Source organism: Symphalangus syndactylus, chromosome 10, assembly GCF_028878055.3.
Source record: "Symphalangus syndactylus isolate Jambi chromosome 10, NHGRI_mSymSyn1-v2.1_pri, whole genome shotgun sequence".
Taxonomy (NCBI): Eukaryota; Metazoa; Chordata; class Mammalia; order Primates; family Hylobatidae; genus Symphalangus; species Symphalangus syndactylus.
In genome coordinates, this window is record NC_072432.2 from 23,207,192 (window position 1) to 23,232,614 (window position 25,423).

Sequence of the window (25,423 nt, forward strand, 5' to 3'; positions counted from 1 at the left end):
TGTTTCTGGTTTTATGACTTCCACATCAGTCCTAGTACAGAATTTGAAACGTTGTAATTTTGACTTCTTAACTGCTTAAGCAAAGCATCCTTGGTGTTAGCATAAGCACTAGTGATTAGTATTTAATCATCATTTTAACAAAGAAAAGAACTTGACTTTAAAAAGTCATAAAATAAAATTCTTAGAATAAGTTTTGAAATATGCAGTGGAGGTAACACCTAGTCATATTCACACAAGAAGACTTTACACTATCCTTGAGAAAGTAGATAATAGTCAAGATGATGGGGTTTGAAGCCTCATTAGATCTGGGTTGGAACCTTAAAAATCTTACCAGATTAGCTATGCTCCCTTAGCCTCAGTTTCCCCACCTGTTAGTGAAGGTAATAATTTTACTTGCCTTAGATTGTCAGGAGAATCAAAGGAGATGTGGTAGGCATGATTATTGTTACTTCCCTCAATTACATTTTGATTCAAGCACTTAATTCTGAATTTAATTTCAACTGTTTTCTGAATGCCAAGTTCTTGTTTGTTTTGCTTTCTTTAAAAATATAGGATTAACCAGTTCCTTGACCTCAGGACTCTGGATTGGACTGAACAGTCTGAGCTTCAACAGCGGTTGGCAGTGGAGTGACCGCAGTCCATTTCGATATTTGAACTGGTTACCAGGTAGGGTTAAGCTTGTCTGTGTCGAATTAATCCAAATTTAAGTCATGTAGACGCCATGAAGATGTTTATTATCTCACCTGTTGATCTCAAAGAGAAGAGTTGGGAGACTTCATCAAACACAGTTCATTTCACCTTGTTTTGAAATCTACGCTAGATTTCCATATACTGAATTGTAAGGTTATACCAGCTTCCTGGGATAGGGATTTGCCTGCCAGGATTCTCACACAAATCAGTAAAGGTCTCTGTTTAAAGTTTCATTTCTCAGAGTATCCCTGATGTGTTGGGTATTATATTCAAAAGCAGATGTTGTGGCTACTCTTAAACATGATTTACTAAATATGCTAGCTGCATTGTTACCATATACTTGCTGCTGCATCCACTTTGTCAACATCCTTGAGAGGATTAGCCAACATCTCTTTGTAAAGTTGGACAAGTGGATTGAAATTATTTTGGGTTGAAGAGTTTTTTTATGACTGTACGTTGAGTCATGAGGTATTTGCAATATTGCTGTTCTTGTGACAATGATTTTAACATCTACGTTAACACCCACTTTTCCTGTTTTTGATTTAATAGCATTGGCTTAAAAATACTGTCTCAATTACAGCTTATGTTATTCCATACAAGCATAAAAATTCATTAGAGGTTTCTTGACAGTTAGTAGTTTATAGATACTATAAACTAGTATCTAGACTAGTTTAGTATAGATGCTAAACTAGTATCTAGACGAGTTTAGTATAGATGCTATACTAGTATCTAGACGAGTTTAGTATACATACTAAACTAGTATCTAGACGAGTTTAGTATACATACTAAACTAGTATCTAGACGAGTTTAGTATACATACTAAACTAGTATCTAGACGAGTTTAGTATACATACTAAACTAATATCTAGACGAGTTTAGCGTACATACTAAGCTAGTATCTAGACGAGTTTAGTATACATACTAAGCTAGTATCTAGTTATAGATAAAACTTACAACAGCTTTCTAATTTTTTTAGAGGATAGAAAATGCTGTGAACTAATTATTTCTACATTGTGATAACATAAAAGTAACAGAATATAAAATAAGTTTACATATTGAGCAATTATTTAGAGAAAACAAAAAAATGATATAAAGTTTTTATCCTATTCACCAGTACCAACTGGTGTTAGTAGCCACTTGAGGCCTTCTACTGGGTATAAATCCAATCCCCACCCCTCAATCCCACCCCCTGCCTTTTTTCTTTTCTTTCTTTCTTTTTTTTTTTTTTTTTTTTTTTTTTTTTTAGGAAAGAGTGCAATTAATGATTAGTGATGTCTGCCATGGGTGTGGGAAAAGAGAGAAGTATCATATTGGTCACATCTTTACTTATCAATTCTCCCATGGGCCAGACTATTATAATATGATGTTCTTCAGACAGTCAGACTTCTTTTTTAAAGCCATTGAGTGGTTTTTGCATTTGGCTTAGAAAACTAAATTCTCCGTTTTGTTTGTTTGTTTGTTTGTTTGTTTGTTTTGAGACAGGGTCTCACTCTGTTGCCCAGGCTGGAGCACAGTGGCACAGTCTCAGCTCACTGCAACCTCAGCCTTCCTGGCTCAAGTGATTCGTGTGCTTCAGCTTCCCAGGTAGCTGGGATTACAAGCATGCACCACCATGTCTGGCTAATTTTTTTTTTTTGTAGTGATGGGATTTCCCCACATTGGCCAGGCTAGTCTCGAACTTCTGAACTCAGGTGATGTGGCCTGCCTCAGCCTCCCAGAGTGCTGGGATTACAGGCGTGAGCCACTGCGCCTGGCCAAACTCTCCATTTTCTATATTGGTTTATTGTATTAAAAGAAGAAAAACTTCAATAAAATAACATTTCAAATAGATGCTAAAACATGAGAGAAAATTTTTAGAGAATATATTTTGGTTTAAATAAATTAGATTTTACTGCGAAATTCCAGTTTCAAAGCATTACTTCAACATATGATGGTTACAGTGCTGTCACTCAAGTCTTGAGCTAATAATCAGTTCTATTTTTTTCTGGAACATGGGACGTAAAAATTTCTGGAATATGGGAAGAATTACTGCAAGGGAATACATATAAAATATCCTTTTTTTGTGGGTGAAGATTTTAGGTGTCTGTCTACCCATTCAGCCAGATGCAATTAGAGAATACTAGTTTGGCCTCAATCAGATTATTAGACAATAACACTTATTAGGGGACTAGAATTTATTTTTCTGTGTTGCTAAATTTTTATGCATATTAAGTAGTCATTTACTTTATTCAATTGGGGGTGATGATTATGATATTTAACCACTTGCATCCTACAAGTTCAGGGAGAAAATTTCCAGGTTAACTTTGGGTGAAGTAAAGAATGAAAGTGGAATATGATTAAGAAAGGGAAGTAAATGCTTTTTAAAGTTAAACTTCAATTCCTAAGAAGTAGGTGCAAGATTAAACTGCCTTGTGAAATAGTATGAGAGTTTCTTCCAACGAAAATTAGAGATCTTGCGCAAATTAAAAATCGGTTTCATGTAAGTTGTTCAGTCAAGCATTCAACTGGATAATTACCAAGTAATAAATCTCTGTCTCAAAAAAAAAAAAATATATATATATATATCCACTTTTGAAGTGAGGATATTTTGCATAAATGATGTACAAGTGTAAATTCAAATATATAATAACTATAAACCACTATAGTGGTTTATCTATCTATATGTAAAGTGTTTATATATCTATATATAAAGTGTTTAATATATATAAAGTGTTTATATATAATATATATGAAGTGTTTATATATAAAATATATATAAAGTGTTTATATATAAAATATATATAAAGTGTTTATATATAAAATATATATAAAGTGTTTATATATAATATATATAAAGTGTTTATATATAATATATATAAAGTGTTTATATATAATATATATAAAGTGTTTATATATAATATATATAAAGTGTTTATATATATAATATATATAACATTAAAACCACTAATTGATATCTCAAAGTTGAAAGAGGTATTGTATTGATAAATAAATGTGTAATATGATTTACTAATTAACACATTAATAACTAATAGCTAGAAATGTATTTTTTTAAAGTTTCTTTTTAGTGCTGATATCTTGTCGGTTAGCTCAGTTATCCTGTTATTTTAGTCATAGTATCAACAAATGTTTAAGATATCTTTATGCTTATTACTAACTTTATGATAACTTTTTGCTTATTACTAACTTTAAGATAACTTTGGCCGGGTGCAGTGGCTCATGCCTGTAATCCCAGCACTTTGGGAGGCTGAGGCAGGTGGATCATGAGGTCAGGAGTTCAAGACCAGCCTGGTCAAGATGGTGAGACCCCCGTCTCTACTAAAAATACAAAAATTGGCTGGGCATGGTGTGGACGCCTGTAGTCCCAGCTACTCAGGAGGCTGAGGCAGAGAATTGCTTGAACCCAGGAGGTGGAGGTTGCAGTGAGCCGAGATCACGCCACTGGACTCCAGCCTGAGTGACAGAGCGAAAGTCTGTCTCCAAAAGAAAAAAAAAAAAGATAACTTTATGCTTATTACTAACCATTATTTTCTTTGTGTGGTAGTTAAATAAACTTTAAAAAAATTATTTAATTACCACACAAAGAATACCACCGAAGCTTTAAAAAGGTTATTTAGGTTATTACCTGCTCCAGACTTTGTGGAGCAGATAATATGATTTCCATCTTGCAGGAAAGGAAGTGATGTTCAGGCACAGGTTACGTACACATTGGAGGTCACAAAGCATAGTTATTAACAGAATGTGGCTCATTCACCCTGTCTTCAGGTGGAAGGTGAAGCTAGTTTGGGGAGTACTGGTTTTTAAATCATATATTAGAATAGTAAAATGCATGTGAAATGTATCAATGCCTGTATTCATCCCGTTAGCAATGTTGACTTTATCTGGTTCTTTAATCAGTTTCCACTAAGAAATGGATAAGGCATGGCTGCTGAAAGCATTCTTCAGTAGGCTGAGTTGAAGATATTGAGAGAGTTTTAGTTCTGGGAGCACAGCATGTTGCTCTTCTAGCTCTCCCATTAGCTTTTTCTCCTCTGTTTATTTCTATTTTTATTTCTGAGACAGAGTCTCACTCTGTTACCCAGGCTGGAATGCAGTGGTATGATCTCCATTCACTGCAACCTCTGCCTCCCGGGTTCAAGCAATTCTCCTGCCTCAGCCTCCCAAGTAGCTGGGATTACAGGTGCCCCCCCAGCTCCCCGGCCGATTTTTTTGTATTTTTAGTAGAAATGGGGTTTCACTATGTTGGCCAGGCTTATCTCGAATTCCCGACCTCAGCTGATCCACCCTCCTCAGTGTTCCAAAGTGCAGGGATTACAGGCGTGAGCCACCGTGCCCGGTCCTAATAATGCCATGTTTAACGTGGCAGGTTTGGAACATCATGTATTGTTTCTTTTTAATAAATTCTACTGTTAGATTCAGGGATACATGTACACGGTTGTTACATACCTAGGTAAATTGCATGTTGCTGAGGTTTGGGATATAAATTATCCATCACATCACCCAGGTAGTGAGCACAGAACCCAGTAGTTAGTTTTCCAAACTTTGTTACCCTCCATTCCTCCCCCATCTCATAGTCCCCAGTTTCTGTTGTTGCCATCTTTGTGTCCATGAGTATTCAGTATTTAGCTCCCGCTTAGAAGTGAGAACATGGCTATTTGGCTTTCTGTTGTGCGTTAATTCGCTTAGGATAATGGCCTCTAGTTGCATCCATGTTGCTGCAAAGGACATGATGATTTCGTTTTTTTTTTTTTTTTTTTTTATGGCGGCATAATCATGCATTTCTTTCATTAGTTACCTCTCTTTGATAATGTAATCCATTGTGACAACTGTTCAAGTTTTAAGGTGTAGCTTGATTAGGTGATAATGGGGAAAAAGGTTGTTTCAAAGAAGTATATTTGCTTTATCAACATTCTCAGCATTGAAATGGTCCAACGATAAGAAAACAATAGACACCCATCGTGTCTTTTGCTCTGCAGTCAGTAAATACTTTTTTGTGAATGTGTAGCAAAAGACAGAATGGTGGTCCGTTGAATCCCCAGGATGAAGACATGAGGAGACGTGGGGGGGATGCTGTCTGCTGGGAATAGCTGTAATAGTCCACTTTAACTTTTCCTTTTCCTCAAAGGAAGTCCGTCAGCTGAACCTGGAAAAAGCTGTGTGTCCCTAAATCCTGGAAAATATGCTAAATGGGAAAATTTGGAATGTGTTCAGAAACTAGGCTATATTTGCAAAAAGGGCAACACCACTTTGAATTCTTTTGTTATTCCCTCAGGTAAGTGATCTATGGGATCTGAAGTGCCTCAACTATTAGAATTGAAAGATAAGTGACATTACAGCTTAGGCGTAACTGTTGGAATGCCGCCAGAGGTTCTGTGGATAGTTGATGGGGTAAACTTAATGATATTACTGCAATATTTCTGTGTGCTGGTTGCTAACATTTCCTGAGTGTGCGGCGGTGTCTGGGCATTGTGGAGACCCTCTGACCTAAATGAAAATGGAATCTTCACAAGCAGTCCTCTGAGGTAGGTGTCATGATTCACATGCTATAGTTGAGGAAAAAGATATTCAGAGGATCCAGAAACCTTGCACACATGGCAAAACTGGAATCCAAGCTAGAAAGTCAGTATTTGGAAGGGATGTTTACATTAGGTCCTCAGGGCTCTATCTGGGCTTCCTTGCTATTTGGTGTAGCATCTTATACTGAAGTTTTCATAGACTAGAATAAAATATCTAAAAAGTTGTAACTGAATTTGATTTATTTATTGAGACAGAGTCTCATTCTGTCACCCAGGCTGGAGTACAATGGCGTGATCTCAGCTCACTGCAACCTTCACCTCCTGGGTTCAAGTGATTCTCCTGCCTCAGCCTCCTGAGTAGTTGGGATTACAGATGTGTGCCATCACACCCGGCTAATTTTTGTATTTTTAGCAGAGATGGTGTTTCACTGTATTGGCCAGGCTGGTCTCGAACTCCTGATCTTTGGTGATCTACCCACCTTGGCCTCCCAAAGTGCTGGGATTACAGGCATGAGCCACCATGCTCATCCTGTAACTGAATTTTAAATATCGGCTAGACTTCAAGAAAAAAAAAATCAATTGTGCTGTCCCTTACAATTTTATAGGAGAATAAACTACTAAGGCAAGAATTCTTTCTTCAAATTGATGAAAGACAAATTACATATTTTTATTATTACCTGTTTTTGGAGGGACAACTAATGCTTTAATGGTTTAATTTATTTACATTTTTCTGCTGGAGGAACCTGATAATGTGGCATTCTTTTTTTTTTTTTCTCATTGGCTTTGAAAGCAATTTCATGTATTTTAAAATATGCTTGACTTGGCTAGAGATTCAAAAGGTACAACATGATAAATGATAAGATTTTCCCTACCTCTTACCTGTAACACCCAGTTTACCTTCCTGGAGAATAATTGTTTCTGGGTGTGTATCCTTAGTTATTCTGTGACTATATAAACAAATATGTTTATAATTATTTTTGTTTCATACAAATGGCAGTATACTATAATATGCTTTTATCCTAAGTTTTCCACTTAACAATTTGGGACATCATTCCACATAGAATATAAATAGCTTCTATGTTTATTTTTATGGCTGTCCAAAAGCTATTGCAGAGACAGCACATATATTTTTTGACCAGTCTCCTGTTAATGGATTTTTAATTTAATTTACTTCCAATCTTTTATTAACACAAATAGTCCTGAGGTAAATAACTATATACATTATATGCACATCATTTCATGCATGTGATCATTCTTGGAAGTAGACTTATTGGATTAGGGAGGAGATGTGTTTGCAATTTTAATTGATAGAGATTTGGCCAAGATCTTAAATAGATATAGATGAGGGACATGGATGTTGGGTTTCATTATCCTTTACAGGCTCTCCATAGTGACGGTGGGTATCTTTAGAGAAAGCCCACCATTTTTGCATTTTACCTCTACTGTTCCTCCTCTAGGGGAAATAGGGTATTTTTTACTTTTTGGAAGCCTTCAGACAGTTCTCTTTCTAAGACTTGGAATTTCCATGTTGCCAAAGAGGAGGAGAGTTACTTTACAGTTTCTCTGGTACAGCACTCAGAATTCTGTAACTTGGCCTTACTGCTTAACCTGCCGGTGCTGGGATCCTCATGTGTAAAATGGAAATACTCATGACTCTTCTTCCTGACATAAAATTTTGTTCATTTCATCAAACCCTCAGTACATTCTTATTTCTCTGTGATGCCTCCTTCACTTGCTAACCGCTTGATATCAGTTTCTGAACATCTCTATACTCCCTGGATTAATGATTCTGTTTTATCTATAAACTCAAATAAACCAGAGCTTGGAAAAGCATATCGGAGTTCAAATCATGCAGCATACAGGATTGGCAACATCCTTAGGCAAGAATTCAACCTCAAACCCTGTGAATTCTTGTAACACTAGCCCGTTTGTCCATAATCCTCAGGTCCCTAGGGCTGTATGTACTCTCTGGCTTAGCAGCCACTAACCACATGTGGCCACTGAGCGCATGAGCTGTGGCTAGAGGAACAAATCATCTTCTGTGGCTGCCCCAGGGAACTCCCCTTCATTTCACTCCAGTTGGTTGTTTTCATGCTTTCAAATATTTTTAAAGTTCATCAGTTCAGTTTTTGAAGGACTCAGCATTGGCTGATATTATTTTCAATTTCCTAGATAGCAAAATTAAAATAACCCACCAGAGGGCTCCAAAGCTGTACTAACCTTTCTTTCTTTTTCTTTTCTTCTTCTTTTTTTTTTTTTTTGTAACCACTGGAAGTGCACAGAATCTAAATTGTATTGAGGGAATAGAATTTTTTTTAAATATGCATTTTTTATTACAATTGTACAGCATTTGAGCCTCATGACTGACTACTTTTATGACTGCAGGGCACAAAATCCTGGGCTTAAACAACGTTTGAGATACTGTCCACCTTTAAGGGAAGATACGACCAATTCATTAAAGGAATAGTGAAGAAAGGTACCCTATAACGAACATATACTAAGGCAGCCATTTGAAAACACTTAATATGAGCTTAAATAATATATAAGTTCATTTCATTTGGTAATGTAGTCCCCCTCTAAGCAAAACATGTTGCCAAATTACTGTTTGAAGTAGTATCTCCAGAACAGTAATAACAAGCAGCCATGTATCAACTATAACTTCAATTCTTTTTCTCTTCCAATATTCAATATGCTTATATGTACCAGGCCCTGTGCCAGGCTCAAGGCAATAGGGATGAATAAAGTGAGTTTCTGCCTTCAAATGTCTTTATTGTCACTTTCCCGCAGCTCTTTACTATTAAAGTAAATTTTTGCAGTGTATAATCAAGATTATGCAATTTGATCCTATTAGTAGCGATCCTGAGGATGTTGACAGCTGGTTTAATTAGGTAACGATTGTGTGGTGCTTGTGATTTACAAGCACTCTCTCTATTCTTTTCTAGTTCAGAAGAACACGGGGTAGGTGGTTTGATATTAGCGTCAGTACTAATCTCATTTAAAAATTTTCACCTGTATGGATACTTCCGTTCATGCGATGTGAGTTGCCTAAGATCACACAACTTACTGCAAATTCAGGTTTTACGAGTTCTGACTCCAAATCCCTCTCCTAGTCACAAGAGCACGTGTCAGTTTTGGGGAGCAAGTAAAGGGTGGTGGGTCTGTTCTGAGGCAGCAGGTGGCTGACTCATGTGGCTATGGTGGCGGAGGCTCCTTGGGGACCCTTTGTCCCCCAGCCATTCCAGCTCTCTACTTCAACACTAATCTGCCTCTCAACAGTGACTGGCTCCCTAATGTCTATAGAATAAAGGAAATTCAAATCTTTTAGGGGATGTGTTTAGTCCCCCAATGCTTTCAGGCCTCCAGCATTGAAACAGTGCATAACAGATGCTTACTTCAGGTTTGCTGACAAGATTTAGATAATCTAATATATATTAGTATAGTCTTGTTGTAGGTACAAGTTTTTGAAAAGAGATTTCCCATAGCCAAGTACGGTGGCTTATGCCCTGTAGTCACAGCTACTCAGGAGGCTGAGGCAGGAGGATTGCTTGAGCCCAGGAGGTTGAGGCTGCAATGAGACATGATCACACCACTGCACTCTGGCCTGGGGTACAGAGGGAGACCTTGTCTCTTAAAAAAAAAAAAAAAAAAAAGAAAGAAAATTGATAAGGTGATTTCCCATTTGACTAAAAAGTAGGTTATTTTGTTTTGTCTAAAAACCAACAAAATACTATATGCCTTGTCTATCTTTTGTGAATATGTATGCTGCAAAAATAAAAACTAAATATTACCTTTATTTGCCTAGTAACTATAAGCTGTTTCATGTATTATATAAAATGATTAAAATATTGTTATAGTTTTAATCACATCTTTTAAAATTTTTTTCCAACCCCCCCTTTTTGTTTCTAGAAAGTGATGTGCCTACTCACTGTCCTAGTCAGTGGTGGCCATATGCCGGTCACTGTTACAAGATTCACAGAGATGAGAAAAAAATCCAGAGAGATGCTCTAACCGCATGCAGGAAGGAAGGCGGTGACCTCGCAAGTATCCACACCATCGAGGAATTTGACTTTATTATCTCCCAGCTAGGATATGGTGAGAAACCTGACAGTGATAATATGCTTGGCTTTAATCCTGGGAGCACCCCTCTCTACCCAACTCTGGAAAATTCTATTATAAACACCAAATTTAATCAATGTAAATTAATAATTCAGTGAACAACGTATGAATTTAATCACAAACGCTGAAAATGCCACAATGTGAAAATTGTATAATAATTGAAAGAATTCTTATCACTGAAAGATAATTCAATTTCTTTTTCTTTTAATGTGTAATCCATTTATGCATAGTTTTAAAACATTATTTTTTTCATGTAGTATCTGGATTCAGAGCAGTCTACCTTACACTTGTCAACAATGCTTAATTCCTTGGAATTATCTGTGTGTTTGTGTGTGTCTTCTTTTTTTAGGTCCATATTTTATCTCCTGAAAAAGATTTCTAAATGGACTGTTTCAGACTTTGGATTTCTTTTTTCTTTGTGAATTTAGCTGATGCTGGGAGGGTGTTGAACAGTGAAAAATATAGGAGTTTTTTTTTTTTTTTTTTTTTTTGAAATGGTTAGATGTCAGCCTAAACCTTTTAAAGAAATATACTTCTTGGCCAAGCTATGGTGACTCATGCCTATAATCCCACTACTTTGGGAGGCCAAGGTGGGGAGGATAGCTTCAGCCCAGGAGTTTGAGGCCAGCCCAGTGAACATAGCAAGACCTCGTCTCTACTAAAAAAATTTTTTTAAAGAAATGTATGTCTCAATTTTAGGTGCATAATTAAAAATACATAGAAAATGTACTAACCAGAAAAAAACAGATGAATAAAATAAGTTGGGAATGCTTGTCCCGAAGACGAGCAGCTTGAGAAACAGCATAATGATAATGGGCACTCAGCAGTGCTTGTTGATTAAATGATGATCATTTTCATCTTCCACTGATGAGACTGCTGAATAGCTGCAGCTGCTCTTCATTTCCCCCCAGCAAAACAAGAGGAAATGGATGGTGGAGATGGTGGAGACAGCTTCCTGACACATAGTGCCTGGAAACTGATGGGGGCTGGGGGAGGGGAGGAAAAAGCAACTAACAAATAGATGAGAAAAAAATAGAGTAGTAGCAGAGAAAGACTTAAAAGTCCCCGAAACACTCCTACTTCTAGCACCTGCCAAATGGTATCCATCTTCCTGTGTTGACCCCATTGAGTGTCTTAGGCCCTGAGAATAGCCCAGCTGCAGCCTATGAACAATTTCTTGGTTATTCTGTGTCTACCTATCCTGGAAAATTCACAATAGAAGATAATAATGGATTCAGAACTGATATGTCTGAATAACAATTACTTAAATTTAGTGTGGCACTTATAGCCAGTAAAGTTTGCAAATGATTTAGCAGAAAACAGGTTAGTTAGGATGCTATAGAACTAGAGTGCACATTTAACTCTACTTTGTATAACATAATATAGTAAAAGAAAAAAACCTGATATTTTTATTGCTATAATTATTTTAGGAAGTTGGATGGCCAAAGTTGCTTTGAAATTCAGCTTGAGAATTAGTAAATAAATTAGAAAACCTTCCATTAAAAATTATTGATAAGATTTTATTTTAAACAATAAAATAATATTAATAAAAGTAAAGTTGTAAAGTTAAAATTATTGTTTCTAAACAAAAGCCTAGAAACTTTTTTTTTAGATAGTTGAGATGATACCTTTTGTATTAATCATGGAAGTATATTTCAAGTGGATACATTAAGACCTATACACGTAAGTTATGATTATACCAATGAATACAACTTCCCCAACTGATTGATAAAAATCAGCAAAACAACTTTACACTCACATCTTATATATTTTTCTAGGATCAAGATTGTGCTTAGGAATTGAAGAAGCTATGGGGGAGAACAATTTAGTGAGAAATACGTATATAGAAAACTCTTAATACTCTACTCTAATTGTGGGACTTGGGAGGTTAGTTTTTCTTTGATCTTCAATTGAAATCTTTGAGGGGTACATGAGGTCACTTTGAAGCCTGCATTTGTTGCTGAAAAGATCACGATCTGCAAATCAAGTGAAAGGAGAAGAAGATCATCCTGGCAGTGTCATTCATTCTCCACGGCACTGGAAACATCTGCCAGTGCTGGCGCCAGGCCAGCTAGAGACTTCTCCAAAAGCAAAGTTGAATGACAACTTTCAGGAGGAAGAGACTAAACCGCTTAGGGAGATTCTTACATATTGTGATATTTTCCTCATTTTCTACCACAACATCATCTTTACAATACTTTGGCAACTAATTTTATTGTATCACTAAATGATCATTCATCAAGCATTCATGATGGGACTCCCAGTTGTGTGAATTAGATAGATATTGATTTGTGTATTCTTTAACTTTTTTAAATTTAGACAAGTTTATTTTTTAGCCATGACATCTTAAACCTTCATTGACTTTAACTTTATCCCATTTTTGTTGTGATATGTAGGAATTTTTAGCATGGCACCTACTTATAAAATCAGTAATGCTCTCCATAGAATTTCAGAACAAAATGATCACGTTTTACATCTATATTGGTTGTTTTGGTTTTAACCTCATTTGTTATTGAAGTTTTGCTGGAATTTCATGGCATTTCGTGATGAAAATGATTACAGATTCATTTGTATATACAGCCTAATAGATAGGTACCAAATGTCAGACGCAGGTCTCACCTCTTGGTTTATAATTCTTTCACTATATAGATAATTTTCACTCCCAGTGCGGTGATTGATCTTTAACAGAAGTACCTAGAATGTTCTTGATAACAAGAGTCAGTACAATAGAAGTGGTTTAACATTTTTGTTATTTGAAAACATCAATTTAATCATAGTCAAATAGAGGTATATAAATAGGCTACCATCAATAATATGAGTGCAGTTGGCATGGTAAATTATTTGTAACAATAAAAGCAGCTTTATAAGATAGAGCATGGTAATAGACCTACCTCAATTTTGTTTTTGTAACTGCCAAGAGATACAATCTATAATATTTCCACTAAAGAATACAGTCATATTCACAATGTAAAGGGTACACTACGCAGCCTAAAACTAACAAGGTAAAATGTAGTTGGCATCTAAGTCGACAGCATGTGGGTCACATGAGCACTCATAACGACTATCTTTCATGATGGTGATCTTATCAAGGGAAGTAGAGCCCTGTTGATAAAGCAGAGTGCCTTCCGTTCCTTTTACCCCCCGACCTTTGGAAAGCAACCCTTGTATATACTACTGTGTGTTTCTTCCTGTTTAGAGCCAAATGACGAATTGTGGATTGGCTTAAATGACATTAAGATTCAGATGTACTTTGAGTGGAGTGATGGGACCCCTGTAACATTTACCAAATGGCTTCGTGGAGAACCAAGCCATGAAAACAACAGACAGGAGGATTGTGTGGTGATGAAAGGCAAGGTAGGGCCACTTGAATGACTGATAGTTATATTGAAAGTCATGGGGGATTTTTCCTTCTGTCCCAGTCAGTTACATATGTTTGTTTAGATTGTTTTTATTCTACATAAATTGGCATGGATCAAAGGTGAACCAAAATTCAGATTTGATTTCTTGAATCCCTCTCAATTGTCTAGCAAAGTCAAATTTTCAACAGGATCACTGAAGCAATGGACAGAAACTTTTGGTTCAAGGATGAAATTGGCCTGTAATGAATACTCATATTGTTTCTATGGCACTATATATATTTATATATATATATGGCACTATATATATATATATGGCCATATATATAGTGCCGTATTATAATGGTGTGTATATATATCCACTGAAGCTCTCATTTGACCAATTAAGCCACATATATGATTATGTATGTATATGTAAAAAGTTATTATAAGCCATATATATGATTACAGGAGATGTAAAAAGAGATATATATGTGTGTGTGTGTGTGTGTGTATATATGTAAAAAGAGATTGTAGTCCCGTATATACGTGAGAGATATATATACACCAAGTAGATGCAGATCTACTTAGAACTATGGTGGATTAGGTCTGGAACCTGTACTTGGGAAGCTACATTCATTTTTTTCAGTTTACATGGAGATATCATATGAAATGATTGCTTCTGTGATTGAAATATGACCTTAGTGATTGAAAAATGTTATCAAATTTATCTTTTATTAATAGATGATAAACACAGTGATTAAGAGGCTGAGTTTTGCTGCGTGACTTACTCCTTTATTTGCAAAATGGGAATAAGAGCTGTACTCAGCTCACCCGTGGATATGAGGTGTTTTTTTGTTGTTGTTGTTTGTTTGTTTGTTTTTTAAGACAGAGTCTTGCTCTGTCACCCAGGCTGCAGTGCATTGGTGCAATCTCAGCTTATTGCAGTCTTGACCTCCTGGGTTCAGGCCTCCCAAATAGCCGTGACTAAAGGTGCGTGCCACCATGCCTGGCTAATTTTTCGGATTTTTGGTAGAGATGGGGTTTTGTCATGTTGCCCAAGCTAGTCTTGAACTCCTAAGCTCAAGCGATCTGCCCACTTCAGCCTCCCAAAGTGTTGAGATTATAGGCGTGAGCCACTTTGCCAGGCCCAGGATATGAGTATTAAATAATGCATGTATGGTACACAGTTCCCAGCCTATATTTATTGTTCAATAATTTTTGTCATTATGGTTGTTTATTTTTGTCACTGTGGCTATTATTTTTGTCATTGTGGTTGTTTTTATTGTGATGGATTGAAAGTTTAAGAACATATTAGGTGTTAACTATCCAAAGAGTAGACAGAAGAAACCAGAAAGCAGCATGCTTGGGGGAGGTGAAAGGTCAGTGTGGTTGAAATCATGAAGTTAGAGCCGGAAGAGTGGGTAGGAACTAAGGTTCAAGAAACATGAATTGTCTCAGAGGGGTAAAACCAAAGTGGCAATTTATAAATATTACTCTGGCTAAAGGCTTATGTATCGGATTGCATTGGGCTGAGACCAACTAAGAGATGAGGAGTTAAAGACAGACAATACAGCAAACATTTTATTGATTGATTGATTGATTGATTGATTGAGACAGAGTTTCGCTCTTGCTGCCCAGGCTGGAGTGCAATGGCACAATCTTGGCTCAATGCAACCTCCGCCTTGAGAGTTCAAGCGATTCTCCTGCCTCAGCCTCCTGAGTAGCTGAGATTACAGGCATGCACCACCACACCTAGCTAATTTTTTTGTATTATTAGTAGAGACAGGGTTTCACCATGTTGGCCCGGCTAGTCTTGAACTCCTGACCTCAGGTGATCCACCCGCCTTGGCCTCCCAAAGTGCTGGGATTATAGGCGTGAGCCACCCCGCTTGGCCCAGAAAACATTTTTTTCAAGATGTTTAGCAGCGAAGGAAAGGAGAGGTCCTGTTAACATGAAATCTCAAAGGAAAAGAGAAGGGATAGAATCTGAAATAAAGTGGAAGGTTGAGCCTCAGATCCAGGAGAACACTCATCAGTAGAAATAGGAAGAAGGGAGAAAAGATGACTGTGGTTTCATGATGTTTTCAAGTTGGTGTGTTGGGTGCAGGAGATTTTTCTGGATGGCTTATATGAACTTGATTAATTTGAAGACAGAGCTGACTGCGGGGGTTGATGAAGAGGCTGCATGCAGCCGGGCCTGGTGGCTCACGCCTGTAATCCCAGCACTTTGGGAGGCCGAGGTGGGCGGATCACGAGGTCAGGAGATCGAGACCATCCAGGCTAACACAGTGAAACCCCGTCTCTACTAAAAATACAAAAAATTAGCCGGGCATGGTGGCAGGCGCCTGTAATCCCAGCTACTCGGGAGGCTGAGGCAGGAGAATGGCATGAACCCGGGAGGCGGAGCTTGCAGTGAGCCGAGATCTGCGCCACTGCACTCCAGCCTGGGCGAGAGAGCAAGACTCCGTCTCAAAAAAAAAGAGGCTGCATGCAAACCTCTTGCGAGCACCATCATCTAAGGACTTATAGACATTTTTAATTTCTCCCTGGATTCCTCTAAACAATGGCTTGGAGCTTGGACATCTCAGATATAAAATCATATTGGGGCTCCAATCTCTTTTTACATGTTTGTAGCCAGAGTCAAAATTACTGTTTACATGTGAACATGTCAATTACCTTTCCTTTTAGTAGATGCCGTTTTCTCTCAATAATCTTGGATCTTAATTTTCCTCCTCTGAGGCACAGTTACAAGAAAATAACATCAAAGTCCAAAATTGGCTGGGCACAGTGGCTCGTGCCTGTAATCCCAGCACTTTGGGAGGCCAAGGCGGGTGGATCGCCTGAGGTCAGGAGTTCGAGACCAGCCTGGCCAACATGGAGAAACCCCCATCTCTACTAAAAATACAAAAAATTAGCGGAGCGTGGTGGTGGGTGCCTGTAATGCTAGCTACTAGGGGGGCTGAGGCAGGAGAATCACTTGAACCTGGGAGGCATAGGTTGCCATGAGCCAAGATCGCGCCACTGCACTCCAGCCTGGGGGACAGAGTGAGAGACTCCATCTCGAAAAAAAAAAAAAAAGAAAGCCCCCAAACTGATAATCCTTTATTTTTTTTTCTCTCTGCTCCCTGCAGGATGGGTACTGGGCAGATCGGGGCTGTGAGTGGCCTCTTGGCTACATCTGCAAGATGAAATCACGAAGCCAAGGTCCAGAAATAGTGGAAGTCGAAAAAGGCTGCAGGAAAGTGAGTGCACCATGCCCACAGTAACTTAAGCTGAGCACACATGAGTTGATGCCGCTGGCTTCATTTTCATGTGTGAAAGTGCCTTGTTATTGCAGTAGCCAAGGGTTTCTGCTGTCTCAATCTTCAATGGTTTATTGTTAGTGTTTGATCTTACTGTTCTTAGAGTTTTCTTTGGGAATTCTCTATAGTTAATACGGAGGTACACAAGGCCGGTAGCTCCTTTCAGAATGTCTTGGGAATTGGAAGAGAGAGAACAGGAACTAAAATGGCACATCAGAGGGAGTCTGGGTAAGTTGAGGACAGGCCATGTGCGAAGGTGTCATCCATAGTCTACTATAGTCTGTCATCCTGTGGGTCGTTAAGAACATTTCCAGTAGATACCCCCAAGTTGCTGATAGCAAATGATCCTTAGTCATTTTTTTCCCATTTATAATATTTCTCATGAGGCATCTCCTGGAGAGGGTTCTTCTCAGTAGGTCACCGCAGTGGGGAGGTAGGAAATCCAGCCTCCAAATGGTACCTGCAGTAACTCAGTGGTGCCTGTGAAATAGTTTTTTAAAGCACACAGAAGCTATGAAAACACAGGGTTTATGGATATCATTTTCCTGTTTGATTGCTACTTCTTCTTTTCTCTTTTCTCATTTTCCTTGAATACAAATGAAGTAGAAACTGTTTTTTCCCCAAGAGTATTATGTCGTGGTCACATAATCTTATAACATGTACCAGAAAGCTGATAATTTGGTACTATAAAAATAAACCGTAAAGAAATAGAGCAGATAATGGAAAATCATAGCATGGAAGAGGCACAAAGGACCTGGGTGATTTCACAGTTCCTCTTCTAAGTTTTGAATTCTGGAAACTTCAGCTCAGAGGAGCAGTGTAGCTTTGTGATAGAAACAGAGGCGAGGCTAGAACTCAGGTCTCCTGTCCCTAGACCACTATCCTTTGTTTCGGTTCCAGCATACGTTCATATTCTTTGCCTGATCATATGCTTACACAAGCTTGTATATTACTGTCATTTTCTAAAATAACAAACCTTACATTTTTATTACTTTTAATCAATCTGTTTTATTTTTTTCTATTTTCCTACACATCTAAAATCTTGATAATAATCCTGTTTAATCATTAGGATGATAATAAAAATAAAATAATAGCAGTCCCTTATCAACTACAATTATTGCATTCTAATAGATTTACAGAGTTAATATTATAGTCCTGATTAAAAAGAAGAGGAAACTGAAACGCAAGAGTTTAAACAACTTGACCACTTTAAAAACACATGTTTGAGGCAGTGCTTTCCTTACCGGGCTGGGAAGACTAGGGAAGAAAAAATCCACCCATCAACAAAGGAAGATAATAATGCAATTTTTTTGTCTGGGCTTTGGCATGCAGTGGTGTTGAGGGGTCTTTCTAAGAATTCAAAGATCACAGGCTTGTTGTTGTCGCACAGACCTAGGATTTAATTTTCAATTCAATGCTGTCAGTGTGGGAAACCCTAAACCAAGAAATCAACCTAAAGTGGCCACGAGTTTCTAATATTCCAGGATTCCTGACATATATAAATGTAAACCCTCATTATAAAGAAGTCTCATTATTCAAGCTGTGGGAACCCCACAGGTGAGACTGAAACCCCAAATTATAAGATATACTACCAGGATCTTCATATGGGGAAAATTTATAGATATGACATTAAAATAAAATGTGTTTTAAAATGTTTACAGAAAGAGATAGAAATGAAACCATTGATCAGCCACCAAATTGTCTGAGAATGTCTTAAATTCATCCTCACCCTGAATAATAGTTTAGCTAGGTCAGTTTAGAATTCTGGATTGATGGTTGTTTTCTGACAATAATTTACATATTATTTTATTATACTTTCTCCTGGCCTTATTTTTGCTACTGGAATTCCTGCTGTCACACTAATTCTTCTTTTGTTTTGAAGTGAATATGCTGGTGGTTCTCTCTGATTGATCTTAAAATCTTCTCCTTGTCTTTGGCATTCTGCAGTGCCTGGGTGAATGCCGAGTACCTAGTAGAATGCTGCAGTGTAGCATTCTACTACATGTGCCTAGATCTGGAATTATTTTATTTGTTGCCTTTGCTCCCCAGTGTGATTCTTTTTTTTGAAATGGAGTCTCGCTCTGTCACCCAGGCTGGAGTGCAGTGGCACAATATCAGCTCACTGCAACCTCCGCCTCCCGGGCTCAAGTAATTCTTCTGCTTCAGCCTCCTGAGTAGCTGGGAGTATAGGCACAAGCCACCATGCCTGGCTAATTTTTGTATTTTTGGTAGAGATGGGGTTTTACCATATTGGCCAGGCTGGGCTTGAACTCCTGACCTCGTGATCCATCCGCCTTGGCCTCCCAAAGTGCTGGGATTACAGCATGAGCCATCGTGCCAGGCCCAGCGTGATTCTTTGAGGTTTCACAGCCATCTTTCAGTTCTTGAAAGTGACCCGTCATTAGTTTTATTTGCTGCTTCTGAAACTTCTGAAACTTATCTTAGGCAGTTGTTCAGCCTTCTCATTCTATTGTCTATGCTTTCTATCAACATGTTATTTAACCCCTTTTCATACCTTCATCTCTTCCTATGCTATCTTTTCTATCTTGCTATCTTTTCATCTTTTCATCCAATTTACTAATTTTCTATGAAACCCTGATTACTATATTTAATCTGACCATTGAGTTTTTAACTTCATTGCTATGTTTCTCTTTTACAGACATTCCATACTTTTGGGTTCACATCCTCCTGTTCTTTGTGCTTACTATTTTGATCTTTTGTTATTGGATTTATTCTTTTGTTACAAAGTCATCTCAAACATGCTGGTTTTTTTTTTTTTTTTTTTTTTTTTTTTTTTTATAAGAGCTTTCCATTTTACTATGCTCAGTTGGTTGACTCTTCCTTAAAATGGGACATTTTCTCATATGGCTTGTTGTTGTTGTCGTTTTTGAGAAGGAGTCTTGCTTTGTTGCCCAGGCTGGGGTGCAGTGGCATGATCTCGGCTCACCGCAACCTCTACCACATGGGTTCACACAATTCTCCTGCTTCAGCCTCCCAAGTAGCTGGGACTACAGGCGCGTGCCATCACGCCCAGATAATTTTTGCATTTTCAGTAGAGACGGGGTTTCACCATGTTGGTCAAGTTGGTCTTGAACTCCTGACTTCAAGTGATCCACCTGCTTCGTCCTTCCAAAGTGCTGGGATTACAGGTGGGAGCCACTGCGCCTGGCTGGTTTGTTGTTTTTGGTTGTGATTTAGTGACCTCTCCATCCCCACCCATCTCCCCAAATGTCACAGTCTCTCTTGATGTGGTTGGTGGGCGTATTTCTGATGTGTGCTTTTGCATTCTACTTCTTGGAGTGCTTTAGAGATTCTTCGTTTACAGATTAAGTATGACTTTAATTTTTTGGCTGTGTATTCCCATACAATGTGGATAGCATAAACTTGGAACTGTCACTCATCTGCGGTACAAACTGGGTATTTATTTTCAAACTCAGGAACTGTTTTTTTCCGGTACTCAGAACCCCAGGTAGATGACAAGACACTGTCATTTCCTGGTTCTGTGGGCAGAATGTTCTAGTTCTCCTTTAACCGAGGGGTTACGGGGGTTACTGGTATCGTTATTATACAAGGACCTCGTTTCCAACTCTCTGCCTCAAGTGAGACAAAGGCCAAATATCATATTCTGTATGGACACTAACACCACAGCGCCTAGGACCTTAATCTAGGATCTCATATGTCCTTGGCCAACAACAATTTAGTTTTTGCATTTTCCATTCAGCTTTTAGTATTCTACTAAATTTGGGTACCTGGAGATTTCCCCCTTCTTCCTCTCAAACTCCAGTATGGATTTTTCATTTATTGTTATGTTTTTATTTAGCATTTCTGGTTTTTTTTTTTTTTTTTTTTTTTTTTCTGAGACAGGGTCTCACTTTGTCACCCAGGCTCGAGTGTAGTGGTGTGATTGATCATGGCTCACTGTAGCCTCCACCTCCTTGGTTCAGTCAATCCACCTGCCTCAGCCTCCCAAGTAGCTGGGACTACAGGCACATGCCATCATGCCTAGCTAATTTTATAAAATTTTCTGTAAAGATAGGGACTCACTATGTTGCCCAGGCTGGTCTTGAACTGCTGGGCTCAAGTCGTCCTCCCGCCTTCGACTCCCAAAGTGCTGGGATTACAGGCATGTGCCACTGTGCCTGGCCATTTCTGTGTATTTGGAGTATGGCAGAAGGAGGAACAATGCTGCATCATACTGCCTGAAGTTTGAAAAGTGCTCTCCTATGACCAAATGATGTAGCTTTATACCCACCTTCTAGTATTGTCTTCCATAGGCAACTAGGCTTGCTCTTCCCCAAATTCTTTCCTGTGGTTACCTATTCTAAAGCTGGTATCTTAGCCGTTCTGTTCAGTTTCCTCAGTAAACATTTCACAAATAGTTTTGTTGCAAGATACATTATTTGTTTATGTGTATAATTTTCATTGCATTTCAGATTCTTCAGAGTTGTGTTCTTTAGACATTGCTATTGTTTATCTAATAGTCTCATGATAGAAAAAGTATTAAAATAATATTTTCTAAGGTTAGGCACAGTGGCTCACGCCTATAATCCCAGCACTTTGGGAGGCCAAGGCGGGTGGATCACTTGAGGTCAGGAGTTTGAGACCAGCCTGGCCAGCATGGTGAAACCCCATCTCTACTAAAAAGACAAAAAAAATTTGGCCGGGTGTGGCGGCACTTGCCTGTAATTCCAGCTACTCTGGAGACTGAGGCAGGAGAATTGCTTGAACCTGGCAGGCGGAGGTTGCAGTGAGCCAAGATTGTGCCATTGCACTCCAGCCTGGGTGACAAGAGCAAAACTCCATCTCAAATAATAATAATATTTTATAATATATATGCATGAACTCTGCTCATTTATTCACTGCTTGATAACATTAATAGGGCTGGAAAAAACATCACTTTTACTGCTATATGATTGGACATACGCTTTCAACATTTGCAGAAGCAAACCAAACCTGTAATAATGAGAATGCTTATTTAACAACTATTGAAGACAGGTATGTAACTATTTTAATTTCATTTTAAAATATGTCAAATAGGAAAAAGTTTCAGAAAAGCCCAAGTATCAACATGCTCTAAATTTCTGAGTCTATTATGTGTGATCTTGAGGTATGATTTGTAAAGGTAGGAGCATTAAAAATAATATTCTTATTTGGATTCTTCATTGCAAACATTATAAACCGTTTTTTGCTAAATTTAGTAATATAAAGCAACATTCAGAACAATTTACAAATAATAATCTAGTAAATGTAGTTTATAGAACTAACTTTTTAGTGATCCATCCTATGTTGAATTTTTTAAAGCAGGAAAGTAACTAAAAGTTGCCAGCTCAAAATCACGTTATATCTTTACCACTCTCTCCACCAAAAAAGAAGGCAAAGAAGTTTACTGAATAATTCATTCGTTCTTTCCATTCTTCCATTCTTTGCTTTGCTTTGCTAGGTTAACAGACACCTAGGTCAGGAAAATCACATGGACATAGAGAAGTTTATGTAATTTTTTATCTCTAGGGTCACATCTATTTTTAAGATTTATTTATTTACTTTTCACCTACTCTATGCAAAGCTGTGGATTAGCCACAGAAGCAAGTTTACAAAAATGGAAAAGAATCTATTTCACTTGCAGTAAAGAAGTAACAAAATTAGGGAGTTTTAGTATAATAAGTTATATTTACTGGACTTTCGAGTCAGACCGAATAAAATGTAGGAGATACTCTTGATATTAAAAATCTTTGGATAAAAATGAGAGATGTCATAACATTTCATAGTCTTTATAAAAGAACTGTATTTCTACCCACATGCTGCTTTTGTGTATATTTAAATGTCTAATATATGGTAGTAGCACCCTAATACAATGCTAACATCTGAAACTCAGAATGTAGGTACTTCATATCTTTGGTGAGGGAGGTGAACTGCTCACCTTTAAGTACCATGAGATCATATTCTGGTCTGCACTATAATTGGTCTTTTGGTCTTTTGGAGATTATGTACATGATTTCACTGTATTTTATATTTATTTTTCCTTATGTATCTTCTATAATATACTCAGGAGTTCACTAACTGTCTTGCTAAATATGGTTTAGAGACATTTAAGGCAACTAAATTGAGTTTGGAACTTTTAATTTTTTTGGTTTGTTTTGTTTAGGGAATGAAATTGTTTAGACTATGGTCAAATAAAATGTTGTATTGCTGTTCGGTTTCTCTACATTCTCTTCCTGCTCTCTCTGAAGTCATCTACAAGTCTCTCCATTCCTGGAAACTTTGGACAGCATTTCTCTTTTTCTCGAAAGACAGATTTTTGCCCATGTTGCTGCCTCCATTGTTTTGTTTGTCATTTTAGACACGTTTTCGGTGCCTTGTCAACCGAATTTTATCGTTCTCAGATTAATGCCAAATAGACAAGAATCTTAAGGGAGAGAAAGTGTTGGAATTCATGAATCTGCTTCTCATTCATTCTGGAGATTGAGTCTCTGCTTCTCTATATTTCTTGATAATTTTCTCTTTTGTTTCAGAGCTGAAATATGAGAGAATAAAATTGAGGGGGGAAATTCATGCAGATTATTCCATGAGTATTATCCTTGATAATGTTATTAACCTTGAACTTGCTTAATCAAGAATTGAGCAGAACTATTTGAAGAGTGGACTGATTTTTTAAAACATTGTATTTTAAAATGCATTAGTTTTCTTCTTTGTATTGTCAGAATTCTCTGACATTTTGAGAATAGGCAGAGGGGCTGGTGAGGGCTAGAGGGAGATGGTTTGAATATCTCCGAATGATTTTATATACTCAGCTATATGGTATTTTTCCATCATAAGCTCACATTTCCTTGGTGACAATGTGTGTGATGTAGATGACATACAAATATAACACAATATATTTGAATTACCAATTCAGTTATAGCTCAAACATAGAACTGAGATAGTTTTCATGTTGATAATTTTGAAAATTGGCATAAATGTTTCAAAAACTTAATTGAATGTTCATTCTTCTTTTTAAAGATATGAACAAGCGTTCCTGACTAGTTTCGTTGGCTTAAGGCCTGAAAAATATTTCTGGACAGGACTTTCAGATATACAAACCAAAGGAACTTTTCAGTGGACCATCGAGGAAGAGGTTCGGTTCACCCACTGGAATTCAGATATGCCAGGTATGGGCAGCGCTTAGGCTGAGGGTCGCGTTCACCCTACGAATCTGTTAGATAAAATCTGTTATTTCTCTGGGTACCTCTGCAAAAGACTAGGTAAATTAATCATGCTTTTAGTAACAATTTATATTTCATTCTCTTTTTGTTTTTTCTTTTCTTCTTTTCTAAGAATTTCCCAATAGGTTTAGTGTTCTAAAGAAAAAAGGAAGAAAAAAATTGCTAGGTTATCTTGCTGGGTTATCTGGTACTGGTCTATTTAAAACCTATTCATGAAGTTCTCAGTGGTCACAAAGGTTTCAAATGGTTGATTCTTTCTTTTTTTTTTTGAGACAGAGCCTCACTCGGTTGCCCAGGCTGGAGTGCAGTAGCGCCATCTTGGCTCACTGCAACCTCACCCTTCCAGGTTCAAACAATTCTCGTGCCTCAGCCTCCTGAGTAGCTGGGACCACAGACATGTACCACCACGCCTGGTTAAGTTTTGTGTTTTTAGTAGAGGTGGGGTTTCACCATGTTGGCCAGGCTGGTCTCAAACTCCTGGCCTCAAGTGATCTGCCTGCCTTGGCCTCCCAAAGTGCTGGGGTTACAGGCGTGAGCCACTGCGCCTGTCCTGGTTGACTTATTTCTGAAAACCTAAAACTATATTAAATGGACATAAAGCTTTTCAGTGCAATTAGGTGTTGGAATATGAGAGTGGTTTGGTGGTGCAGCAAAGGACATTGTTCATGCGGAACTCATTATTTCAGTATCTCCCATGTGCTACCGTGTTTAGTCTTTTATTTGCCTTGGATTTTATTTTGTCGTCATAAAAACCCTGCCAGGTAAGCTTCAGTATCTTCGTTTAAAAGAAGTGGAGGTCAGGCGTGGTGGCTCATGCCTGTAATCCCAACACTTTGGGAGGCAGAGGCGGGCAGATCACCTGAGATCAGGAGTTCTAGACTAGCCTGGCCAACATAGTGAAACCCCATCTCTACTAAAAATACAAAAATTAACTGAGTGCAGTGGTGCGTGCCTGTCATCCCAGCTACTTGGGAGGCTGAGGCAGGAGAATCGCTTGAATTTGGGAGGCAGAGGTTGCAGTGAGCTGAGATCATGCCACTGTACTCCATCCTGGGCGACAAGAGTGAAACTCCGTCAAAAAAAAAAAAAAAAAAAAAAAGAAGTAGAAACTGAGACTCATGAAGTTTATGTGGCTAGAAAGCTTCCAAGCATGGATTTAGACTAATCTGTTCATCCCCAAATCTGTGCTACTTACACTCGCACCACCCTGCCTGCCTCTCTATATATTTTGATTTACCTTCCCTAGTAAGATGTCGTAAGTTGTT

The 25,423-nt window shown here is 37.9% G+C and overlaps 1 protein-coding gene across 2 annotated transcripts in view; it reads left to right on the forward strand.

Annotated features, from left to right (window-relative positions):
- The window catches only part of MRC1 (mannose receptor C-type 1), a 103,477-nt gene that overhangs the window by 31,597 nt on the left and 46,457 nt on the right, over positions 1-25,423 (forward strand). For both annotated transcript variants that reach the window (XM_063610096.1, XM_055296683.2), the window contains exons 5-11: positions 553-666; positions 5,813-5,959; positions 10,110-10,295; positions 13,516-13,673; positions 16,789-16,899; positions 21,839-21,954; positions 23,956-24,104. In XM_063610096.1, the coding sequence (XP_063466166.1) occupies positions 553-666; positions 5,813-5,959; positions 10,110-10,295; positions 13,516-13,673; positions 16,789-16,899; positions 21,839-21,954; positions 23,956-24,104 (981 nt within the window). The remainder of the gene's footprint in view (positions 1-552; positions 667-5,812; positions 5,960-10,109; positions 10,296-13,515; positions 13,674-16,788; positions 16,900-21,838; positions 21,955-23,955; positions 24,105-25,423) is intronic.